This window comes from Ranitomeya imitator, chromosome 5 (genome assembly GCF_032444005.1).
Source record: "Ranitomeya imitator isolate aRanImi1 chromosome 5, aRanImi1.pri, whole genome shotgun sequence".
In the NCBI taxonomy this organism is placed as follows: Eukaryota; Metazoa; Chordata; class Amphibia; order Anura; family Dendrobatidae; genus Ranitomeya; species Ranitomeya imitator.
In genome coordinates this window covers 102,785,303-102,811,612 of record NC_091286.1, presented here as the reverse complement: position 1 = coordinate 102,811,612, position 26,310 = coordinate 102,785,303, and the positions used below count along the sequence as shown (strand labels likewise).

The window sequence follows — 26,310 nt, the reverse complement described above, 5'->3', positions numbered from 1 at the left end:
GGGATATGGTGCCCACACTGCTATATAATAGTGGGCCGTGTTAGATGCCGCGCGGGCCGTGTTAGATGCCGCGCGGGCCGTGTTAGATGCCGCGCGGGCCGTGTTAGATGCCGCGCGGGCCGTGTTAGATGCCGCGCGGGCCGTGTTAGATGCCGCGCGGGCCGTGTTAGATGCCGCGCGGGCCGTGTTAGATGCCGCGCGGGCCGTGTTAGATGCCGCGCGGGCCGTGTTAGATGCCGCGCGGGCCGTGTTAGATGCCGCGCGGGCCGTGTTAGATGCCGCGCGGGCCGTGTTAGATGCCGCGCGGGCCGTGTTAGATGCCGCGCGGGCCGTGTTAGATGCCGCGCGGGCCGTGTTAGATGCCGCGCGGGCCGTGTTAGATGCCGCGCGGGCCGTGTTAGATGCCGCGCGGGCCGTGTTAGATGCCGCGCGGGCCGTGTTAGATGCCGCGCGGGCCGTGTTAGATGCCGCGCGGGCCGTGTTAGATGCCGCGCGGGCCGTGTTAGATGCCGCGCGGGCCGTGTTAGATGCCGCGCGGGCCGTGTTAGATGCCGCGCGGGCCGTGTTAGATGCCGCGCGGGCCGTGTTAGATGCCGCGCGGGCCGTGTTAGATGCCGCGCGGGCCGTGTTAGATGCCGCGCGGGCCGTGTTAGATGCCGCGCGGGCCGTGTTAGATGCCGCGCGGGCCGTGTTAGATGCCGCGCGGGCCGTGTTAGATGCCGCGCGGGCCGTGTTAGATGCCGCGCGGGCCGTGTTAGATGCCGCGCGGGCCGTGTTAGATGCCGCGCGGGCCGTGTTAGATGCCGCGCGGGCCGTGTTAGATGCCGCGCGGGCCGTGTTAGATGCCGCGCGGGCCGTGTTAGATGCCGCGCGGGCCGTGTTAGATGCCGCGCGGGCCGTGTTAGATGCCGCGCGGGCCGTGTTAGATGCCGCGCGGGCCGTGTTAGATGCCGCGCGGGCCGTGTTAGATGCCGCGCGGGCCGTGTTAGATGCCGCGCGGGCCGTGTTAGATGCCGCGCGGGCCGTGTTAGATGCCGCGCGGGCCGTGTTAGATGCCGCGCGGGCCGTGTTAGATGCCGCGCGGGCCGTGTTAGATGCCGCGCGGGCCGTGTTAGATGCCGCGCGGGCCGTGTTAGATGCCGCGCGGGCCGTGTTAGATGCCGCGCGGGCCGTGTTAGATGCCGCGCGGGCCGTGTTAGATGCCGCGCGGGCCGTGTTAGATGCCGCGCGGGCCGTGTTAGATGCCGCGCGGGCCGTGTTAGATGCCGCGCGGGCCGTGTTAGATGCCGCGCGGGCCGTGTTAGATGCCGCGCGGGCCGTGTTAGATGCCGCGCGGGCCGTGTTAGATGCCGCGCGGGCCGTGTTAGATGCCGCGCGGGCCGTGTTAGATGCCGCGCGGGCCGTGTTAGATGCCGCGCGGGCCGTGTTAGATGCCGCGCGGGCCGTGTTAGATGCCGCGCGGGCCGTGTTAGATGCCGCGCGGGCCGTGTTAGATGCCGCGCGGGCCGTGTTAGATGCCGCGCGGGCCGTGTTAGATGCCGCGCGGGCCGTGTTAGATGCCGCGCGGGCCGTGTTAGATGCCGCGCGGGCCGTGTTAGATGCCGCGCGGGCCGTGTTAGATGCCGCGCGGGCCGTGTTAGATGCCGCGCGGGCCGTGTTAGATGCCGCGCGGGCCGTGTTAGATGCCGCGCGGGCCGTGTTAGATGCCGCGCGGGCCGTGTTAGATGCCGCGCGGGCCGTGTTAGATGCCGCGCGGGCCGTGTTAGATGCCGCGCGGGCCGTGTTAGATGCCGCGCGGGCCGTGTTAGATGCCGCGCGGGCCGTGTTAGATGCCGCGCGGGCCGTGTTAGATGCCGCGCGGGCCGTGTTAGATGCCGCGCGGGCCGTGTTAGATGCCGCGCGGGCCGTGTTAGATGCCGCGCGGGCCGTGTTAGATGCCGCGCGGGCCGTGTTAGATGCCGCGCGGGCCGTGTTAGATGCCGCGCGGGCCGTGTTAGATGCCGCGCGGGCCGTGTTAGATGCCGCGCGGGCCGTGTTAGATGCCGCGCGGGCCGTGTTAGATGCCGCGCGGGCCGTGTTAGATGCCGCGCGGGCCGTGTTAGATGCCGCGCGGGCCGTGTTAGATGCCGCGCGGGCCGTGTTAGATGCCGCGCGGGCCGTGTTAGATGCCGCGCGGGCCGTGTTAGATGCCGCGCGGGCCGTGTTAGATGCCGCGCGGGCCGTGTTAGATGCCGCGCGGGCCGTGTTAGATGCCGCGCGGGCCGTGTTAGATGCCGCGCGGGCCGTGTTAGATGCCGCGCGGGCCGTGTTAGATGCCGCGCGGGCCGTGTTAGATGCCGCGCGGGCCGTGTTAGATGCCGCGCGGGCCGTGTTAGATGCCGCGCGGGCCGTGTTAGATGCCGCGCGGGCCGTGTTAGATGCCGCGCGGGCCGTGTTAGATGCCGCGCGGGCCGTGTTAGATGCCGCGCGGGCCGTGTTAGATGCCGCGCGGGCCGTGTTAGATGCCGCGCGGGCCGTGTTAGATGCCGCGCGGGCCGTGTTAGATGCCGCGCGGGCCGTGTTAGATGCCGCGCGGGCCGTGTTAGATGCCGCGCGGGCCGTGTTAGATGCCGCGCGGGCCGTGTTAGATGCCGCGCGGGCCGTGTTAGATGCCGCGCGGGCCGTGTTAGATGCCGCGCGGGCCGTGTTAGATGCCGCGCGGGCCGTGTTAGATGCCGCGCGGGCCGTGTTAGATGCCGCGCGGGCCGTGTTAGATGCCGCGCGGGCCGTGTTAGATGCCGCGCGGGCCGTGTTAGATGCCGCGCGGGCCGTGTTAGATGCCGCGCGGGCCGTGTTAGATGCCGCGCGGGCCGTGTTAGATGCCGCGCGGGCCGTGTTAGATGCCGCGCGGGCCGTGTTAGATGCCGCGCGGGCCGTGTTAGATGCCGCGCGGGCCGTGTTAGATGCCGCGCGGGCCGTGTTAGATGCCGCGCGGGCCGTGTTAGATGCCGCGCGGGCCGTGTTAGATGCCGCGCGGGCCGTGTTAGATGCCGCGCGGGCCGTGTTAGATGCCGCGCGGGCCGTGTTAGATGCCGCGCGGGCCGTGTTAGATGCCGCGCGGGCCGTGTTAGATGCCGCGCGGGCCGTGTTAGATGCCGCGCGGGCCGTGTTAGATGCCGCGCGGGCCGTGTTAGATGCCGCGCGGGCCGTGTTAGATGCCGCGCGGGCCGTGTTAGATGCCGCGCGGGCCGTGTTAGATGCCGCGCGGGCCGTGTTAGATGCCGCGCGGGCCGTGTTAGATGCCGCGCGGGCCGTGTTAGATGCCGCGCGGGCCGTGTTAGATGCCGCGCGGGCCGTGTTAGATGCCGCGCGGGCCGTGTTAGATGCCGCGCGGGCCGTGTTAGATGCCGCGCGGGCCGTGTTAGATGCCGCGCGGGCCGTGTTAGATGCCGCGCGGGCCGTGTTAGATGCCGCGCGGGCCGTGTTAGATGCCGCGCGGGCCGTGTTAGATGCCGCGCGGGCCGTGTTAGATGCCGCGCGGGCCGTGTTAGATGCCGCGCGGGCCGTGTTAGATGCCGCGCGGGCCGTGTTAGATGCCGCGCGGGCCGTGTTAGATGCCGCGCGGGCCGTGTTAGATGCCGCGCGGGCCGTGTTAGATGCCGCGCGGGCCGTGTTAGATGCCGCGCGGGCCGTGTTAGATGCCGCGCGGGCCGTGTTAGATGCCGCGCGGGCCGTGTTAGATGCCGCGCGGGCCGTGTTAGATGCCGCGCGGGCCGTGTTAGATGCCGCGCGGGCCGTGTTAGATGCCGCGCGGGCCGTGTTAGATGCCGCGCGGGCCGTGTTAGATGCCGCGCGGGCCGTGTTAGATGCCGCGCGGGCCGTGTTAGATGCCGCGCGGGCCGTGTTAGATGCCGCGCGGGCCGTGTTAGATGCCGCGCGGGCCGTGTTAGATGCCGCGCGGGCCGTGTTAGATGCCGCGCGGGCCGTGTTAGATGCCGCGCGGGCCGTGTTAGATGCCGCGCGGGCCGTGTTAGATGCCGCGCGGGCCGTGTTAGATGCCGCGCGGGCCGTGTTAGATGCCGCGCGGGCCGTGTTAGATGCCGCGCGGGCCGTGTTAGATGCCGCGCGGGCCGTGTTAGATGCCGCGCGGGCCGTGTTAGATGCCGCGCGGGCCGTGTTAGATGCCGCGCGGGCCGTGTTAGATGCCGCGCGGGCCGTGTTAGATGCCGCGCGGGCCGTGTTAGATGCCGCGCGGGCCGTGTTAGATGCCGCGCGGGCCGTGTTAGATGCCGCGCGGGCCGTGTTAGATGCCGCGCGGGCCGTGTTAGATGCCGCGCGGGCCGTGTTAGATGCCGCGCGGGCCGTGTTAGATGCCGCGCGGGCCGTGTTAGATGCCGCGCGGGCCGTGTTAGATGCCGCGCGGGCCGTGTTAGATGCCGCGCGGGCCGTGTTAGATGCCGCGCGGGCCGTGTTAGATGCCGCGCGGGCCGTGTTAGATGCCGCGCGGGCCGTGTTAGATGCCGCGCGGGCCGTGTTAGATGCCGCGCGGGCCGTGTTAGATGCCGCGCGGGCCGTGTTAGATGCCGCGCGGGCCGTGTTAGATGCCGCGCGGGCCGTGTTAGATGCCGCGCGGGCCGTGTTAGATGCCGCGCGGGCCGTGTTAGATGCCGCGCGGGCCGTGTTAGATGCCGCGCGGGCCGTGTTAGATGCCGCGCGGGCCGTGTTAGATGCCGCGCGGGCCGTGTTAGATGCCGCGCGGGCCGTGTTAGATGCCGCGCGGGCCGTGTTAGATGCCGCGCGGGCCGTGTTAGATGCCGCGCGGGCCGTGTTAGATGCCGCGCGGGCCGTGTTAGATGCCGCGCGGGCCGTGTTAGATGCCGCGCGGGCCGTGTTAGATGCCGCGCGGGCCGTGTTAGATGCCGCGCGGGCCGTGTTAGATGCCGCGCGGGCCGTGTTAGATGCCGCGCGGGCCGTGTTAGATGCCGCGCGGGCCGTGTTAGATGCCGCGCGGGCCGTGTTAGATGCCGCGCGGGCCGTGTTAGATGCCGCGCGGGCCGTGTTAGATGCCGCGCGGGCCGTGTTAGATGCCGCGCGGGGCCGTGTTAGATGCCGCGCGGGGCCGTGTTAGATGCCGCGCGGGGCGTGTTAGATGCCGCGCGGGGCGTGTTAGATGCCGCGCGGGGCGTGTTAGATGCCGCGCGGGGCGTGTTAGATGCCGCGCGGGGCGTGTTAGATGCCGCGCGGGGCGTGTTAGATGCCGCGCGGGGCGTGTTAGATGCCGCGCGGGGCGTGTTAGATGCCGCGCGGGGCGTGTTAGATGCCGCGCGGGGCGTGTTAGATGCCGCGCGGGGCGTGTTAGATGCCGCGCGGGGCGTGTTAGATGCCGCGCGGGGCGTGTTAGATGCCGCGCGGGGCGTGTTAGATGCCGCGCGGGGCGTGTTAGATGCCGCGCGGGGCGTGTTAGATGCCGCGCGGGGCGTGTTAGATGCCGCGCGGGGCGTGTTAGATGCCGCGCGGGGCGTGTTAGATGCCGCGCGGGGCGTGTTAGATGCCGCGCGGGGCGTGTTAGATGCCGCGCGGGGCGTGTTAGATGCCGCGCGGGGCGTGTTAGATGCCGCGCGGGGCGTGTTAGATGCCGCGCGGGGCGTGTTAGATGCCGCGCGGGGCGTGTTAGATGCCGCGCGGGGCGTGTTAGATGCCGCGCGGGGCGTGTTAGATGCCGCGCGGGGCGTGTTAGATGCCGCGCGGGGCGTGTTAGATGCCGCGCGGGGCGTGTTAGATGCCGCGCGGGGCGTGTTAGATGCCGCGCGGGGCGTGTTAGATGCCGCGCGGGGCGTGTTAGATGCCGCGCGGGGCGTGTTAGATGCCGCGCGGGGCGTGTTAGATGCCGCGCGGGGCGTGTTAGATGCCGCGCGGGGCGTGTTAGATGCCGCGCGGGGCGTGTTAGATGCCGCGCGGGGCGTGTTAGATGCCGCGCGGGGCGTGTTAGATGCCGCGCGGGGCGTGTTAGATGCCGCGCGGGGCGTGTTAGATGCCGCGCGGGGCGTGTTAGATGCCGCGCGGGGCGTGTTAGATGCCGCGCGGGGCGTGTTAGATGCCGCGCGGGGCGTGTTAGATGCCGCGCGGGGCGTGTTAGATGCCGCGCGGGGCGTGTTAGATGCCGCGCGGGGCGTGTTAGATGCCGCGCGGGGCGTGTTAGATGCCGCGCGGGGCGTGTTAGATGCCGCGCGGGGCGTGTTAGATGCCGCGCGGGGCGTGTTAGATGCCGCGCGGGGCGTGTTAGATGCCGCGCGGGGCGTGTTAGATGCCGCGCGGGGCGTGTTAGATGCCGCGCGGGGCGTGTTAGATGCCGCGCGGGGCGTGTTAGATGCCGCGCGGGGCGTGTTAGATGCCGCGCGGGGCGTGTTAGATGCCGCGCGGGGCGTGTTAGATGCCGCGCGGGGCGTGTTAGATGCCGCGCGGGGCGTGTTAGATGCCGCGCGGGGCGTGTTAGATGCCGCGCGGGGCGTGTTAGATGCCGCGCGGGGCGTGTTAGATGCCGCGCGGGGCGTGTTAGATGCCGCGCGGGGCGTGTTAGATGCCGCGCGGGGCGTGTTAGATGCCGCGCGGGGCGTGTTAGATGCCGCGCGGGGCGTGTTAGATGCCGCGCGGGGCGTGTTAGATGCCGCGCGGGGCGTGTTAGATGCCGCGCGGGGCGTGTTAGATGCCGCGCGGGGCGTGTTAGATGCCGCGCGGGGCGTGTTAGATGCCGCGCGGGGCGTGTTAGATGCCGCGCGGGGCGTGTTAGATGCCGCGCGGGGCGTGTTAGATGCCGCGCGGGGCGTGTTAGATGCCGCGCGGGGCGTGTTAGATGCCGCGCGGGGCGTGTTAGATGCCGCGCGGGGCGTGTTAGATGCCGCGCGGGGCGTGTTAGATGCCGCGCGGGGCGTGTTAGATGCCGCGCGGGGCGTGTTAGATGCCGCGCGGGGCGTGTTAGATGCCGCGCGGGGCGTGTTAGATGCCGCGCGGGGCGTGTTAGATGCCGCGCGGGGCGTGTTAGATGCCGCGCGGGGCGTGTTAGATGCCGCGCGGGGCGTGTTAGATGCCGCGCGGGGCCGTGTTAGATGCCGCGCGGGGCCGTGTTAGATGCCGCGCGGGGCCGTGTTAGATGCCGCGCGGGCCGTGTTAGATGCCGCGCGGGCCGTGTTAGATGCCGCGCGGGCCGTGTTAGATGCCGCGCGGGCCGTGTTAGATGCCGCGCGGGCCGTGTTAGATGCCGCGACAGCACCCACGAGAGAGGGGATCCGCCCCTAGGAACAGGAAACCTACAGAGAGATAAAAGGGGCGGCCCCCCCTCGTTCCTCAGTTGGTTTCCTGTTCCTAGATGGGAAACCCTCAGAGAGAATCTCTGGAAGTTATGGAAGAGGAAAGCTCGTCTGGATTGCCGCCTGTACGTCTCTGCTGAGCGGCAGGGGCTCCAGAGCGAGTGTCAGAGACGGGGGAAGGTTCCTGCTGGCTCCCCCCTCTTCTGATCGCATCAGAATGGATGTTCAGAGGCAACAGTCTCCCTGCTGGGAGAAGGTTGTAGCGCTCCTCCGCGGATGGCAGAACGGCACGGCCGGTGAGTACCTGCGTTGTGGGCTTGCCCCTCGATAATATCTTGTGGGCATCAGCATTGTCTCCGGTGTGCGGATAGCAACGGAGCACCTTCCTCCTCCATGGCGGTGGATTCGGCCGCATGGAGAAAGTTGTCGCACATGTGCGGTATGGTCGGCGTCCCGGAAGTAGTTCTTTGAACTTCCGGGGGCGCGGGGTCAGACTGGCGTTTCCTGTGTGGACGCCATTGAATGCAGCTGCGGTGGACGCAAAGACTAAAGCCTAATGAAATAGGTAAAAAAAAAAAAGGGGAAGGTGTGTGTGTGTGCTCTCCGGTGCCATAAATTACAGCGCAGCTGTGCAGAGGGTGCGTCAGCATGTCATCCCATGAGGAGGTCTGTGAGCGCCCTGTGGAGGAGGTGGTTGCACCCAGTGTCACTGTTAGAAAAAGAGGCAGTGGATTATCTAAAGGCGACTCCACTGACAAGTCAGGAAGGAGATCGTCCCATAGCACACCCCAGGCCGAGCAAAGGAGCCGAGACCCGGTATACAAGTATACTTCAGGGTGAGTGTTTTTGTATAGCTCGATGGAAGCTTATGCGGTTCCCCTCCTTATGTCTTAATAGGCGAAGAGGACTGGGAAGACCAAGCACAAACAATGTGCAATATGTACTGAGCCCTTACCTGACTCTTACAGTAAAAAGCTATGTCAGGCTTGTATAGAGAACACACTGCGGCAGGAAGAGTCCGTTAAGATGAACGAAATACGTCTTATGATTCGGGAGGAGCTTCAGAGTTTAAAAGGAAGCAGTCCATCCATAAATATTGAAAGGAGAGTTAGCAGAGCATCCTCGCCTAAAGCCGACACGTCAGCAGAAAGCGGGGCGGTTGAGTCAGATGTCTCTGTTATCGGGTTCATCAGATGAGGAAGACTATGTCTGCTTTCCTACGGATGGCATAAATCTGGTTAAGTCAGTAAGGAGTACTATGGGGGTTTCAGAATCTAAAGAACCCCAGACCCAGCAAGAGGTGATGTTCGCGGGTCTTTCTCAAAGGAAGGGCCATGTATTTCCGGTAAACCAGGCTATAAAGGACCTGGTCAAGAAGGAATGGAGTAAAGGTCAGAAGGGGTTTGTGCCAGTGTCCTGTAAGAGACGCTACCCCTTTGATGACGGAGACTTGGCCACCTGGGCTAAAGTGCCGAAAGTTGATGCAGCTGTAGCATCTACCTCTCGCCGCTCTTCTTTGCCAGTAGAGGATGCGGGTTCTTTGTCTTACCCAATGGACAGAAAATCTGATGCGCTGCTAAAGAAGTCATGGGAAGCCTTTGTTACTGCTTTTAAGCCAGCAATTTCAGCTACATGTAGTAGTAGATCCATGTTGGTCTGGCTGGAACAACTGGATCAGAATATCAGGAGTGGCGTCTCCAGAGAGAAGTTACGGGCCTCCATTCCATTGATTAAGGGGGCTGCGGCATTTATATCTGATGCCTCAATAGACTCTCTCCGCCTGGTGGCTAGATCAGCAAATCTCTCAAATACGGCTCGTCGAGCATTATGGCTAAAGAATTGGAAGGGAGACGCCCAGTCCAGGGCTAAATTGTGTGCCATACCCTGCCAGGGTGAGTACCTCTTTGGATCTGTCCTGGATGACATACTCACTAAGGCGGGCGAAAGGAAAAAAGGGTTTCCTAATCCCTTCATTCCTTCCTACAGAAGAGCGTTCAGGAAGCCACCATTTGGAAGGAAAGGAGGCTTTAAAGACCGCTGGAGTAACAGGGAGTTCAGGCAGAAGGGCAATCTGTTCAATAAGCGTCCCTTCAGACCAGCGGATAAGTTCCGTGAACCCTATTCCACCAGTGGGCGGTAGACTACTACAATTTGTGGAACAGTGGAGAGAGATAACGGCCAATACATGGGCCTTAAATTTAATTTCGTCAGGTCTCACTTTAGACCTCATCCGGACACCTCCGGATTCTTTTCTTCTTACATCCCTAAAATCCAGGCTGCAGCAAGAAGCACTGGAAACTGAAATCAAGTCTCTTTTGTCCAAACAAGTATTAATAAAAGTTCCACCATCTGAAATAGGAAAGGGTTTTTATTCTCCCTTATTTCTAATTACTAAGCCTGATGGGTCCTTTAGGACTATATTTAATTTAAGGAAGTTAAACACCTTCATAAAACCTAAAGCCTTTAAAATGGAGTCCATTCGATCAGCCATTAAAAATCTATTTCCCAACTGTTACATGGTGGTGCTGGATCTTAAGGATGCTTACTACCATCTGCCTATACACCAGTTACACCAGCAGTTTCTCAGGGTAGCAGTTGTATTAGATGGTCAGGTTTGTCATCTGCAATATAGGGCAATGCCCTTTGGCCTATCTTTGGCTCCGAGGGTCTTCACTAAATTATTGTTAGAGGTAATGTCTTTTCTGAGGTTAAAGGACACACTACTCATCCCGTATTTAGATGATCTTCTAATAGTGGGTAGAGACTCCCTACAGTGTGAACAGAGATTGGAAGAGGTAGCCGTTTCATTACAATCTCTTGGTTGGATTATTAATTGGGAGAAATCGAGACTCCGGCCTGTTACATGTCAGAAGTTCCTTGGCCTCCTTTTAGATTCGGTTGATCAAGTATGTTGCCTGCCAGATAGTAAAAAGAACTCCATAATTGATAAAGTGAACTTAGCAATCAATAGGCGTAGTATGACTTTGAGAAGCGCCATGTCGTTGCTGGGGTCTTTAACTTCTTGTATTCCTGCAGTTGAGTGGGCACAGTTTCATACCAGGCAGCTGCAGAGATTTATATTACAGGAGAATATTGAGAATCAGGGTCGTTTAGATCAGATAGTTTTTCTTCCAACAGAAGTGGTACACTCCCTCACATGGTGGTTAGATTGGGGAAATCTGTCAAAAGGAGTCCTGTGGGTAATCACTCCTTCAAATATAGTTACCACAGATGCTAGTCCTGAAGGTTGGGGAGCACATTTTCGAGATCAGATGGTCCAGGGACTCTGGTCCAGATCAGAGTATAGTGATTCTTCTAACGTTAAAGAGTTAAGAGCTATATATTATTCCCTGCTCCACTTTCTTCCTCAGCTGCGAGGCTCTCACACAAGGGTCCTCTCCGACAACACCTCTGCGGTGGCCTATCTAAACCGTCAAGGAGGTACACGGTCAGTCACTCTTATGGAGGTGGCGTCAGACATCATAAGGCTAGCCGAAGGTCATCTGTTGTCCTTGTCAGCGGTACACATAAGAGGGGTAGACAACTTTCAGGCCGATTTTCTCAGTCGTCATACTCTTCATCAAGGGGAATGGATGCTCAACAGGAAGATTTTCAAAATGATAACAACTCGATGGGGCATGCCTCAAATAGACTTGTTCTCAACAAGATCCAATCGACAGGTCAGGATGTTTGCCTCCCTGTGCAGGCTGGACAATCCAGACATATTAGATTCCCTTCAGGTACCCTGGACATTCGACCTAGCATACGCATTTCCCCCATGGAATCTATTGCCCATGGTGATAAGGAAGATAAGAGAGGAAGGGGCAAGAATTCTGCTAATAGCCCCCTTTTGGCCCAAGAGGCCATGGTTTTCATGGTTCAGAGCCATGTCAGTGACAGATCCGTGGATTCTGCCTCTGGCCGACAACATGCTGTCTCAAGGTCCGTTTTTCCATCCTCAAGTGAAGGGCATGAACTTAACTGCCTGGAATTTGAAAGGCAATTACTAAGCAGGAGAGGGTTTTCTAGTGGATTGATAGATACCCTTATGAAGAGTAGAAAGCCTTCTACCACCAAAATTTGTTAGAGTCTGGAAAAAATTTCTTCAGTTTCACACTACACAAATTTCTTCAGAGGTGCCTATATTTTCAATACTGGAGTTTTTGCAAAAAGGACTAGAATTGGGACTTTCAGTTAATACTTTGAAAGTTCAGGTCTCAGCGTTAGGAGCCCTCTTCAGTTATGATATCGCAGGTGATAGATGGATATCCCGTTTTATATCTGCATGTGAACGGTCGAAACCAATAAATATTCCACAGGTGCCCCAGTGGGATCTATCTTTGGTCCTGGATGCATTGACACAATGCCCGTTTGAGCCTATTCATGCAGCCTCATTAAAGAACATTTCATTGAAAGCAATATTATTAGTAGCTTTGGTATCAGCTAGAAGAGTGAGTGATCTGCAGGCGTTAGCAATCGATCCTCCATACCTATCTATAACACCTGATAGAATAGTTTTGAAAACAGATCCATGTTACCTACCTAAGGTGGCCACTAGTTTTCATAGATCCCAGGAGATCCTATTACCTACCTTTTATAAAGACCACTCATCTCCAGAGGAAATAAGACTTCATACCCTAGATGTTAAAAGGACTATTTTAGCCTATTTAGAAAGAACTAGGGACTGGAGGAAGAGTAGGGCCCCGTTTGTGTCTTTTCAGGGTAAAACCAAAGGATCCAGAGTCACGAAGGGGACGTTGTCTCGTTGGATCAGAGAAGCCATAGTCTTGGCCTACAGGACCAAAGGAAGAGATCCTCCAATGCATGTGGGGGCTCATTCTACAAGGGCCGTATCAACTTCCTGGGCAGAAAGGGCGAACGTGCCAATAGAGCTCATATGTAAGGCCGCAACTTGGGCTTCACCGGGCACCTTTTATAGGCACTATAGATTAGACCTATCTGCTGCTTCTGATCTAACCTTTGGGGTTTCGGTTCTTGACTCAGTTAACCCACCCAATCTATAGTCTCTGAAAATCTCTCGTGGGTGCTGTCGTGGCGAATAGAAAATACCGGATTACGTACCGGTAATGCTCTTTTATAGAGCCCACGACAGCACCCATTCACATCCCTCCCTTTTCTTGTATAGTTGCACGTGGTGCTTTTTTGGTGAGGTGTAAATATTAGAAAGATGTAGTATAAGGTTGTAAATATGTATACAGTGGGGCAAAAAAGTATTTAGTCAGTCAGCAATAGTGCAAGTTCCACCACTTAAAAAGATGAGAGGTGTCTGTAATTTACATCATAGGTAGACCTCAACTATGGGAGACAAACTGAGAAAAAAAATCCAGAAAATCACATTGTCTGTTTTTTTTAACAATTTATTTGCATATTATGGTGGAAAATAAGTATTTGGTCAGAAACAAACAATCAAGATTTCTGGCTCTCACAGACCTGTAACTTCTTCTTTAAGAGTCTCCTCTTTCCTCCACTCATTACCTGTAGTAATGGCACCTGTTTAAACTTGTTATCAGTATAAAAAGACACCTGTGCACACCCTCAAACAGTCTGACTCCAAACTCCACTAGGGTGAAGACCAAAGAGCTGTCAAAGGACACCAGAAACAAAATTGTAGCCCTGCACCAGGCTGGGAAGACTGAATCTGCAATAGCCAACCAGCTTGGAGTGAAGAAATCAACAGTGGGAGCAATAATTAGAAAATGGAAGACATACAAGACCACTGATAATCTCCCTTGATCTGGGGCTCCACGCAAAATCCCACCCCGTGGGGTCAGAATGATCACAAGAACGGTGAGCAAAAATCCCAGAACCATGCGGGGGGACCTAGTGAATGAACTGCAGAGAGCTGGGACCAATGTAACAAGGCCTACCATAAGTAACACACTACGCCACCATGGACTCAGATCCTGCAGTGCCAGACGTGTCCCACTGCTTAAGCCAGTACATGTCTGGGCCCGTCTGAAGTTTGCTAGAGAGCATTTGGATGATCCAGAGGAGTTTTGGGAGAATGTCCTATGGTCTGATGAAACCAAACTGGAACTGTTTGGTAGAAACACAACTTGTCGTGTTTGGAGGAAAAAGAATACTGAGTTGCATCCATCAAACTTCATACCTACTGTAAAGCATGGTGGTGGAAACATCATGCTTTGGGGCTGTTTCTCTGCAAAGGGGCCAGGACGACTGATCCGGGTACATGAAAGAATGAATGGGGCCATGTATCGTGAGATTTTGAGTGCAAACCTCCTTCCATCAGCAAGGGCATTGAAGATGAAACGTGGCTGGGTCTTTCAAAATGACAATGATCCAAAGCACACCGCCAGGGCAACGAAGGAGTGGCTTCGTAAGAAGCATTTCAAGGTCCTGGAGTGGCCTAGCCAGTCTCCAGATCTCAACCCTATAGAAAACCTTTGGAGGGAGTTGAAAGTCCGTGTTGCCAAGCGAAAAGCCAAAAACATCACTGCTCTAGAGGAGATCTGCATGGAGGAATGGGCCAACATACCAACAACAGTGTGTGGCAACCTTGTGAAGACTTACAGAAAACGTTTGACCTCTGTCATTGCCAACAAAGGATATATTACAAAGTATTGAGATGAAATTTTGTTTCTGACCAAATACTTATTTTCCACCATAATATGCAAATAAAATGTTAAAAAAACAGACAATGTGATTTTCTGGATTTTTTTTTCTCAGTTTGTCTCCCATAGTTGAGGTCTACCTATGATGTAAATTACAGACGCCTCTCATCTTTTTAAGTGGTGGAACTTGCACTATTGCTGACTGACTAAATACTTTTATGCCCCACTGTATATGTATATATACCTGAACCTGTTAACTAAAACCTGGCGGCGGTTCCTCCTATTCTCTGTAAAACAACTGAGGAGCGAGGGGGGGCCGCCCCTTTTATCTCTCTGTAGGTTTCCTGTTCCTAGGGGCGGATCCCCTCTCTCGTGGGTGCTGTCGTGGGCTCTATAAAAGAGCATTACTGGTACGTAATCCGGTATTTCTCTGCTGTATCTGTGGCCCACTGAGACTTTCTCCCGGCGCCCTCAAAAACCTGGAGCCGGCCCTGGCTTCACTGATTGGTCGCGCCCGGCCGACCAATCAGCGACAGGTGCAGTCCGGCCGCGAATTGGCGCTGCATTTGAACCACACTTCACTGATTGGTCGCCTCCGGCCGGCTGGCCGAATCCTGTGTATTCATTGCATTATTCTTAAATCTTCATAAATAAACTACATACATATTCTAGAATACCCGATGCGTTAGAATTGGGCCACCATCTAGTATTTTAATAAGAGGGAGGAATACAATTATACATGCAAAGTGAGACAAAAAACACTGAATCCCAACCAACCTGCCTTTGTCATCTCTAAAAGAGTCTATGCATTTAATGGGAATATATTTATGCTCGAAAAGACTAACTCCATAGTTAGAATGAAAACTATATCCTATCCAAGACCTGTGAGCTAATGAACGGTTTACCTGGCCATATGCATTTCCTGCAACCCCATAATTGCAGGATTAACCTTCCCGAGATATTCCAAAATCGCTTGCCTTTTGGAACCATTTTTTAAGCCTTCGATATTCCATGACAAGATTTTTACCGTTCATCCCATTTTCTCAAATTAGAAATAATTGTCAGGATTCTAGACAATAGAGCAAATAACAGATTCAATTCCTTTATAATAAACCAATACGTGTAAAAACTAATACATGTGTACATAAGAGAACTGCTCCCTCATCCCCCCCCCCCCTGCAATAAAACCCTTTCCCTCCCCAAACTGATGTATACCTGCCCTTACCCGTAAGGGATGGGGTACAAGAACATTTAGAGCCATCTGTTATACTCTTACTAAGAGTAAGAGTACGTTTCCCAAGTAACGATGTTTCCGGGACCCGGTTCACACTACTGCAAAGAAAAATACAAAATCTGCACACAAATCAACTCATGTCTAATTTCTAAACTGCAGAGAGAGACTGAGCAACATGTCACATTCATTCATTTTACCCAGAGATAAAGCGCTTTTAGCTACTACTTCAAAAGACCATTCCAAAATGGAGACTCATCCGGCTCTCATGTCCTGTTGGATCTGCTGCTCATGATTGTCCAGTAGTGATGATCGAATGTGCTTGGATAAGGTGTTATCCATGGTCGGGTGCTATCCGAGTGTCTTCGGTGTGCTTGAATACTATGTTCGAGTCCCCGCAGCTGCATGTCTCCTGGCTGTTCGACAGCTGCAACACATGGAAGGATAACAGTCAATCGCTGCAGGTGTTGCGGCCATCAAACAGTCGCAAGACGTGCAGCCTCAGGGACTCGAACATATTTTTCGAGCACGCTCGGATGACGCCTTATCGAAGCACGTTCACTCATCACTAGTGTCCAGCCATCTTAGAGTATCTTTGAGAGTCTAAAAAAAAGTAGTAGGGTACCCAGGGGAATCGCTCTCAATTGGGCAGAATAACCCATGGCATACTGTAGGCTCAATGCTATTTCTTTCTTTAATGTCCAAAACATGGACCTTTTGCACTGGACCTTCATTGAGAATTCCGGAAAGAATGAGATCTTCTGCCAGCCAAGCCTAAAGTCCCTATTTTTCCACACTTTCTTTAATACTATGTCCTGATCATTGTAGTGGAGAATTTTATTCATTTTAGGTTGGTAGGCCTGGCCACTGCCCAGGTCTTATGAGTACTGTATGGGCGCTCTTCACTGCAAACAGGAGTGAGGGTCTCTTTACCAAAAAGTGTAAAGGAGACATTTTTGAAAGAAATTGTCAGGATCTCTCCCTTCCAACTTTTCCGATACCCACATTACCCTTATATTATTACTAATGATGAACACAAGGGGACTGTGAAACTTGTGGGTGCAGGGACACTCGAACATGTCACTTTAGCACCCGCAAAGCTTGGTGCGTCCCCAATCTCGGGCCATCTCCCATCGATGGCGAGTCCAATTAGTGCAGATTCTCTTAACTATTTTTAATTGTAATATTAGGAGCTTTGCTCTGGTGCAACTGCTCTGCTCAATAGCTTAACCATGCCCCATACTGTAGTGTTACTATACTCACCGTTCTCCATCTTCCTCAGTTTCCAGTGCTGCTCCTCTTCTGGGTCACGTGATGGCTATTCCGACTTGTCGGCTCACGTTGGGGTCCATGTGTGAGCCGGAAGTGGTCTTAACCATGTAAGTCCATAGAGCACAGAACATGGCTCCTTATACTTACACAGTTAGAGAGACTTCTGGCTCACGCACAGACCCCAGATGTAAACCGGCAAGTCGAATAGCCGTCACGTGACTCAGAAGAGGAGCGGAACCGCACTGGAAACCGAGGAAGATGGCAATTCTGTCACTACACTATTTACAAAGGCTTTCACAATAGCAAAAATAATGAAAAGCTTCTATAAGCTGAGCTCCTGCGGTGATGGCGCTGAGCGCAGCTCCTGTGTCTGCACAATCACCTGGACATGCCAGTGTGTCCATTTATGGAAACTGCTGTGAATATTGCAATGTCGGGGAGGGGATGGCTACAATCTTGTCTTTCGTATCCTTATACACAGAGAATCTGTCATTATAAACCCCTCTCCTTACCCGCTACAATGTGTGGCTAAATGAAGACACTAATCCAACAATGTCTTTTTTATCTCCCTTCAGTAAGTCTGCCATCGGTCCGTGTTGGCATTCTAATGCATCTCTCCGGGCTCAGAAGCCCAGTACACCAACTCTTAACAACCTTTCACCATCTCTGCGATCTGTGGCTCCTCTGCCTTCCACACATAGCCGGTCATGGTGACTGATTCTCTTTAAAAACTTTCCTTTCTCTAGAAAACCAAACACAATTGGAAAATCCGAATCCCCTGCAAGTGAAGCTTTATATTTTGCTTTTTGTTTTAAAGGAAAAGATGGAGGGCTGGCTGTTGGGAGCCAAACTGAACTTGGAGAAGAGAGGACAGAAGAGTAACTTCGTCATGAATACAGAAAACCTGATGAGGATATTCAGTTCCACCACCGATCTCACAAGATCGTGTGAATACCTGCTGGCGACTGGAAATGTGCGCAGCAAAAGTGGCAAGTACATGACTGGGTCATCGGGGAATTATTTAACAGCAGCTGTTCGTCAACTTTTTTTAAGTTGTAGAGTGCAAGTTTAATTGGTATTTTTTTTTTTCTTCTTGTTTTTAGGTTTTGGTATGCTTCAAACTAGTGGGCTGACAGTAGTGGCTGACAAGCTGAATTTCGTCCGTTACCTTTCTCACTTTCGCTGTGTACACAGAGGGGCTTCCTTTGCCAAAATGAGGACTACAAGTGTCCGCCGTCTTCTGCCAGAGTCGTGGGGTTTTCTGTGCCCGGTGCACACTCCAGACGGAGAACCCTGTGGTCTTATGAATCATATGACTGTGGTGTGTGAGATCGTGACCCAGACTTCTAACACTTCTCATCTGATGGTCCTACTCTGCACGCTAGGTACTGTGCATGCGTCTGATCCATGTACCAATATAGTCAGAATAAGTGTACATTACCCTCAGGATCATCTTTGATAACTAATTTAACCCTTCCCGACATGATGAACATGCACGTTACACGCCAGGTGCAAGTAATGAGCGTGCTTTGGAGCGGAACTCACTCCATACCTGGTAGATGTCAATTGCTTTGTTATCCAGCCAGCATTTACGTGTAACCGTGCCGATCCAAGGTAGAATACAGAGGTATTGCAGTGTATAGATAACATGTTCAGGTCTCATAGTAGCACTAATAACATTTTTAACCCCTTCATGACCCAGCCTATTTTGACGTTAATGTCCTGGCCATTTTTTTGCAATTCTGACCAGTGTCCCTTTATGAGGTAATAACTCAAGAACGCTTCAACGGATCCTAGCGATTCTGAGATTTTTTTTTTTTGTGACATATTGGGCTTCATGTTAGTAGAAAATTTAGGTCGATAATTTTTGCGTTTACTTGTGAAAAAAACAGAAATTTGGCGAAAATTTTGAAAATTTAGCAATTTTCAAATTTTGCCTTTTTATTCTGTTAAACGAGAGTTATGTGACACAAAATAGTTAATAAATCACATTACCCACATGTCTACTTTACATCAGCACAATTTTGGAAGCAAAATTTTTTTTTGCTAGGAAGCTATAAGGGTTAAAATTTGACCAGCGATTTCTCAATTTACAACAAAATTTACAAAACCATTTTTTTTAGGGACCACCTCACATTTGATGTCAGTTTGAGGGGTCTATATGGCTGAAAATACCCAAAAGTGACACCGTTCTAAAAACTGCACCCCTCAAGGTGCTCAAAACCACATTCAAGAAGTTTATTAACCCTTTAGGTGTTTCACAGCAGCACAAGCAACATGGAAGGAAAAAATGAACATTTAACTTTTTAGTCACAAAAATGATCTTTTAGCAGCAATTTGTTTATTTTACCAAGGGTAAAAGGAGAAACTGGACCCCGAAAGTTGTTGTCCAATTTGTCCTGGGTACGCCTATACCCCATATGTGGGGGGATCCACTGTTTGGGCGCACTACAGGGCTCGGAAGGGAAGGAGCACCATTTGACTTTTTGAATGAAAAATTCTCTCCAATTGTTAGCGGACACCATGTTGCGTTTGGAGAGCCCCTGTGTGCCTAAACATTGGAGCTCCCCCACAAGTGACCCCATTTTGGAAACTAGACCCCGCTAGGAGCTTATCTAGATGTATAGTGAGCACTTTGAACCCCTAGGTGCTTCACAAATTGATCCGTAAAAATGAAAAAGTACTTTTTTTTTTCGCGAAAAAAATTTTTTAGCCTCAATTTTTTTCATTTTCACATGGGCTACAGGATAAAATGGATCATAAAATTTGTTGGGCAATTTCTCATGAGTACACCGATACCTCATATGTGGGGGTAAACCACTGTTTGTGCACACGGCAAGGCTCGGAAGGGAAGGAGCACCATTTGACTTTTTGAATCAATAATTAGCTCCAATCGTTAGCGGACACCATGTCGAGTTTGGAGAGCCCCTGTGTGGCTAAACATTGGAGCTCCCCCACAAGTGACCCCATTTTGGAAACTAGACCTCCCAATGAACTAAACTATATGTGTTGTGAGCCCTTTGAACCCCCAAGTGCTTCACAGAAGCTTATAACGCAGAGCCGTGAAAATAAAAAATCATTTTTCTTTCCTCAAAAATTATTTTTTAGCCTGTAATTTTTTACTTTCACAAGGGTAACAAGAGAAATTGGTCCCCAAAAGTTGTTGTCCAGTTTGTTTTGAGTATGCTGATACCCCATATGTTGGGGTAAACCACTGTTTAGGCACATGTCGGGGCTCGGAAGGGAAGTAGTGACGTTTTGAAATGCAGACTTTGATGGAATGGTCTGCAGGCGTCACGTTGCGTTTCCAGAGCCCCTGATGTGCCTAAATAGAAGAAACCCACCACAAGTGATCTCATTTTGGAAACTAGACCTCCCCCAAGGACTTTATCTAGATGTGTGGTGATCACTTTGAACCCCCAAGTGCTTCACAGAAGTTTATAACGTAGAGCTGTAAAAATAAAAAATATTTTTTTTCCTCAAAAAATGATTTTTTAGTTCACAATTTTTATATTTTCACAAGGGTAACATGAGAAATTAGACCCCAATTGTTGTTGTCCAGTTTGTCCTGAGTATGCTGATACCCAATATGTGTGGGTAAGCCACTGTTTAGGCGCACGTCGGGGCTCGGAAGTGAGGGAGCACCATTTGACTTTTTGAACGCAAGATTGGCTGGAATCAATGGTGGCGCCATGTCGCGTTTGGGACCCCCTGATGTGCCTAAACAGTGGAAACCCCTCAATTCTAACTTCAAACCTAATCCCAACCATAACCCTAACCACAAGCCTAACCCTAACCCCCAACACACAGCTAACCCTAATCTTATCCCTAATTCCAACCCTAATCCCAACCATAACTCTAATTCCAACCCTAACCCTATGTGCCCACATTGCTGATTCGTGTGCGGATTTTTCCGCACCATTTTTGAAAAATCCGCAGGTAAAACGCCCTGCGTTTTACCTGCAGATTTATTGCGGATTTCCTGCGTTTTTTGTACGGATTTCACCTGCGGTTTTACGTTTGCGGATTCCTATTGAGGAGCAGGTGTAAAACGCTGCGGAATCCACATAAAGAATTGACATGCTGCGGAAAATACAACTCGGCGTTTCCGCACCATGATCACAGCAGATTTGCTTTTCCATAGGTTTACATGGTTCTGTACACCGCATGGAAAACTGCTGCGAATCCGCAGCCAAATCCGCACTGTGTGCACATACCCTAATTCAAGCTCTAATTCCAACCCTAATTCTAACCCCAATTCTAACCCTAACTCTAGTTCTAACCCTAACCCTAGTTCTAACCCTAATTCTAACCCTAATTGCAACCCTAACCCTAGTTCTAACCCTAAGGCTTTTTTCACACCTGCGTCGTGTGACATACATCGCAATCCGTCGTTTTGGGGAAAAAAACGGATCCTGCAAATGTGCCCGCAGGATGCGTTTTTTCCCATAGACTTGTTTTGACGACGGATTGCGACGTAAGACCACACGTCGCGTCAGTCGTGCACTGGATCTGTCGTGTTTTGATAGACCGTCGTCACGAAAAAACGTTCAAGGGAACATTTTTTTCGTACGTCGCATCCGCCATTTTCTACCGCACATGCGCGGCCGGACCTTCGCCCCTCCTCCCCGGACTTCAGAATGGGCAGCGGATGCGTTGAAAAACTGCACCATCCGCTGCCCAAGTTGTGCACAAATTTCACAAAGGGCGTCGGTACGTCGCGCCGACGCTTAGCGACTGAGCCGTACCAACGCAAGTGTGAAAGAAGCCTAGCCCTAACCCTAGTTCCAACCCTAACGCTAGTGGAAAAATAAACATAATTTCTTTATTTTATAATGTTCCCTACCTATGGTGGTGATATGGGGGGGGGGGGGGGGGGGGCTATTTACTTTTTTTTTTTTTTGATCACTGTGATAGGATGTATCAGTGATCAAAATGAATGAACGAATCGGCCGGCCGGCAGATTCGGCGGGTGCACTGCTCATGCGCCCGCCATTTTGCAAGATGGCGGCGCCAATCCTGGAAGCCGGACGGACATCGGGAGTGACCCCAGGACTCGGTAAGTATGGGGGGATGGGATCGGACAGTGGGGGGGCGCCAGACAGGACGGGGGGGTGGAGGGGAGAGGAGTGCAGCGGGGACAGAACGGAGGGGTAGGAAAGGCTGACAGCGGCGCCAGAACGCAGCTGTCAGTCGGTGGGGGGGCAGATTGGGGTCTCCAGCCATGGCCGATGATATTGCAGCATCGGCCATGGCTGGATTGTAATATTTCATCAATTTTCATTGCTAAAATATAACGATTGCTCTGATTGGCTGTTTTACTTTCAACAGCCAATGAGAGCGATCGTAGCCACGGGGGGGGGCGAAGCCACCCCCCCTGGGCTGAAGTACCACACCCCTTGTTCCTGTAGGTCGGGTGAAATTGGAGTTAACCCTTTCACCCGGTTTGCAGGAACGCGATAATTCTCAGTGATCTATTTCAGGTGTTTATTTCTGTTAATGTTGATTATGGCTTACAGCCAAGGAGAAACCAAAAGTCATTATCTCAGTAAATTAGAATACTTTATAACACCAGCTTGAAAAAATGATTTTAAATTCTGAAATGTTGGGCTACTGAAATGTACGTTCAGTAAATGCACTCACTACTTGGTCGGGGCTCCTTTTTGCATCAATTACTGCATCAATGCGGCGTGGCATGGAGGCGATCAAAATATATATATATATATATATCAGCCAGTACAATACAAATCCAAAAGAGGCAAAGTATGTGTTGAGCAGAATGGGTTTGCAGATGGTTGGGCAGTGGTGCGCTCAGTAATGGCTTAGATGTTTGGATGGAGTCTTCTAAATGTTCATGGTTTTTCTTCCAGGAATCACTCCGGTTGATGGGATTCCTGGAAACCCTTTTCCAGATTGTTACCCGGTCATGTTGGATGGAGCAATGGTGGGCTGGGTGGAGAAAGATTTGGCTCCAAATGTTGTCCATACACTTCGAAATTTTAAGGTAATACTTGTGGGGAATATCTGATGTCTGAGACAGTGACTGCAGGGTGTACTCATCCTCACCCTCTAGTGTTACTCGCCTTCATTTTCCTGCTGTCTGCTTTGATACCCTTTAAGATCATGTTGAACAAAAGCTTTTTTTCCTTAGGGTCACTAGGTCGTGTCCATTTTTTGCTCCTATTTTATTGCTGCTGCTTTCGAGAGTATTCAGTTTTGAGATGTACAGTGCATTGTTAACAATTCCGCTTTACTTACCCTCCCAAGTCCTCCTCTGTGTCTCTGCCGCTGCCCTGGTCTCTGGTGTTTTCATGCCGATGTTGCTGCAGTCAATCACTACAGATGTCAAAGCATCTGAGAGGTCTTGAGGTCAGTGTTTGGGATTTGGAAGTCACTGCCACAACCAGAGACCAGAGCAGCAGCGGAGACACATCGCAAGACCCACGATAGGAAGAAACACACATTTTATTTTGTTGGAATTTTTTTTTTTTGTTGAAAAACCAAACTTCGGAAAATATTTCTGAAAGGGAACAACACCTTCAATCAGAAAAAAAGCTTCCCATGAGAGGTTTTCTAATATTATTAATATTCAAGGGGAGTTTGCAGCAAAAAAAGGCCAGTGATTGGCTGAGAGGTCACATAATGGATGGGATGTCATTCTTTTCAGCAGCACTAGGGGGCACCAGAGTGGGAGCTGTTGTGCTTTTGTGACTCTTATTTAATTTTTGGAACGTTTCCTATTCTTTACCAATGTCTGAAGTGTCCCATGAAACAGTTCTGTGAATGCTGAGCTCTGTATAACCCCACCCACACCACTAATTGGCAGCTTTCTGTCTATGCACAGTGAACACAAAGCTGCCAATCAGTGGTGTAGATGGGATTAGACAGTGCTCGGCATTCAGAATTGCTAGATCTGCAGCAGGGAAAACTGGATTTATCAAAACTGCATCAAGCAGCCCAGTAAGTGACACATTGCAAGTATCAGGTCTACCCTTGCATCACGCTGCTCTCAGATTACATAGTGAAAATATGCTGACAGATTCCCTTCAATGAAACAATTTCTCTTACCCCATGACGGCACTAACGAGAGAGAGGGATCCGCCCTCAGGGACAGGAAACCCACAGGTTAAAAAGGCGGGACCTCTCCTCCACCTCAGTTCGGTTTCCTGTCCCCGACGGGGACCCACAGCTTACCATCCAGGAGTCCAGGGACCATCGGGCCGAGTTCAGGCAGCGGGGGGCCCTGCCACGGTCACGGGTGGATTCCTCCCTGAAGGCGCGTTCCGGGGTCGGCGGGCCTCGTGGATATGCGCGGAGGGGAGGCAGTGAAGAGGACCGAGCCTGCCTCTTCTCTTTTCAATGGAGTGGTCGGTAATAGGTAGCGGCGGCTACCTGGAGGTTTCCTCCGCCGGTCCATGAGGCGCACAGGGGGTGGTGACGCCGGTCACCGACAAGCGGCAGGACGCAGGGTGCAGCAGCGGCTGCAGAAGCTCCGTCCCTCCTGTGAGCCGGCAAGTAGTGAGCGCGCGCGCGAGGTCCGGCGACTTACTGCGCAGGCGCCGGGGTCACTTCCGGGGCGGCGCAAAGCACCTCTGGGTAAACCGGAAGTTGCCTGGCGCTGCTCCATCGGTATATATCTGGAAGGAAAGGGGCATACCGCTGCTCAGAGATTACCACCATGAGTGGAATAGAGCAGTCGGTGGAAGAAATTTCACAGGCCCCTGTGACAAAGAACCCGAAGGAGCGCCATTCTTCAAGAAAACCCACGCAGCGCAGCAGCTCAGGATCCCAGCGTAGCAGAGGCTCTGGTGGATCCAGGAGGGAGACGGTGGTTCAACTGGAGGAGGCATCCTCAAAGCCACAACCGGTATCTTCCTCACATTAGGAGGGTAAGTGACCTCCGTGAAAGTGGAAATTCTAATAGGGGTTTATTGTTTCCTAGGGAAAGAAATGCCAGGGGAAAAGTAAACATAGAGTATGCCCGCTTTGTTCAGCAGATTTGCCGGAATCATGGGTTAAAAAACTCTGTGCGACATGTATTAAGAACACCATTGATGAGGAGACACCAAGTTTCACATCTGAATTAAAAGATCTAATTAAAACCCAAGTAGCGGACGCATTAAAAAGCGTAAAAAACCGTAAAAGAAAACATAAAGAAAAATCTCCAGATTACAGCTCCAGCGAGGGAGATAGCTCGAGTGAGGATTCTGATAGCTCTACAGCTTCATCATCCTCCTCCGCATCTTCAGAAAGCGGTCGCAACTGTTTCCCAATAGATGAAACGGATGCGCTGGTAAAAATGGTTAGGGCGACAATGGGTCTGGCAGACACTCGTTCCAAAAAATCTGTACAAGATCTTATGTTTAGTGGCCTGGAACAAAAGAAGTACAGAGTGTTCCCATTAAATGAAAAAATTCAAGCCCTTATAAAAAAGGAGTGGAAAAGACCAGACAAAAAAGTACTGTTAACACCCAAAAGGAAATACCCATTTGATGACCCAGCCTGCGCCTCATGGGGAAAAGCGCCAAAATTAGACGTCGCCATCGCGAAAGCCTCTAAAAAGTTCGCTCTGCCTTTTGAAGATATGGGGACCCTCAAGGATCCTATGGATAAAAAGGCCGATGTCTTCCTAAAAGGGTCCTGGGAGGCCGCCAGCGGGGGGCTAAAACCCGGGATAGCTGCTACGTGTACAGCTAGAGCACTAATGGTCTGGCTGGATCATTTAGAGACTCAATTAAAAAATAAAACCCCGAGAGAGTCTATACTGGACTCTGTCTCAGCGATGAGAGGTGCCGCTGCGTATTTAGCAGATGCCTCAATAGACTCAGTTAGACTGACGGCAAGATCGGCTTCCTTCTCAAATGCGGCTAGGAGAGCACTATGGCTAAAGTGCTGGCCGGGGGACCTGCAAACTAAAGCTAAGTTGTGTTCCATTCCGTGTGAAGGTGAATATTTGTTCGGTCCCACCCTAGACGATGTCCTCGAAAAAGCGGTTGATAAAAAGAAAGCCTTTCCGGGATTCCTAAATCAATCTTATAGACGGCCCTTTCGAGGAAGGAGGTTCACACAAAGACGCCCCCCAAAAAACCAAAAGGAGGGGTGGGAAGACAGAAAATTCAAAAGAGGAGGTTTCATGTTCAACAAGCCGGATAATAAAAAACAGCCACAATGAGGGTGTGCCCCAGGTAGGAGGGAGACTGACCCACTTTCTTCCAACCTGGGAAAAAATTTCTGGAAGTGCCTGGACTCTAAACATCATAAAGACGGGCCTAAGACTAATCTTTCACTCAATGCCTCACAATCAGTTTGTGGTCACACCACGAAGAAAGTCAGAGATCGAGCAGCTGAGTATCCAGAGAGAAGTTCTCAGTCTTCTGGAGAAGAAAGTCTTACAGGAAGTTCCGCAACAGGAAGAGACAAAGGGGTTTTATTCTCCGCTCTTTCTTCGAACAAAGCCGGACGGAACTTTCAGAGTAATTATAAATTTGAAACAACTAAACAGATACCTGGTAATAGAAAAATTCAAAATGGAGACAATAAAATCATGTGTCAGATCCCTTATCCCGTCTTGTTTCATGACTGTTATAGACTTAAAGGACGCATACTATCATGTGCCAGTCCATCCGGATTTCCGGAAATATCTCAGGGTTGCAGTAATGATACAAGGGGAACTGAAACATTACCAATACAGGGCTCTTCCGTTTGGTCTAGCCATTGCCCCGAGAGTATTCACAAAATTAATGGCGGAAGTAATGGCCCATATAAGGGAACAAAACATATTGATTGTGCCTTATCTGGACGACCTCCTAGTGATGGGCAGTTCCTCTCTACATTGCAGCCAGCAACTAAACAGAGTGATGGTAGCCCTATCAAATCTAGGATGGTTTTTGAACCTGGAAAAATCCAGGCTTATCCCATCTCAAGTACAGTT

The 26,310-nt window shown here is 52.7% G+C and overlaps 1 protein-coding gene across 1 annotated transcript in view; it reads left to right on the top strand.

Moving 5' to 3' along the window:
- POLR1B (RNA polymerase I subunit B) overlaps positions 1–26,310 on the top strand; it is a 62,853-nt gene that overhangs the window by 20,883 nt on the left and 15,660 nt on the right. Inside the window, exons 8-10 of the mRNA XM_069768991.1 lie at positions 17,197–17,368; positions 17,483–17,764; positions 22,250–22,383. Of these exons, the coding sequence (XP_069625092.1) occupies positions 17,197–17,368; positions 17,483–17,764; positions 22,250–22,383 (588 nt within the window). The remainder of the gene's footprint in view (positions 1–17,196; positions 17,369–17,482; positions 17,765–22,249; positions 22,384–26,310) is intronic.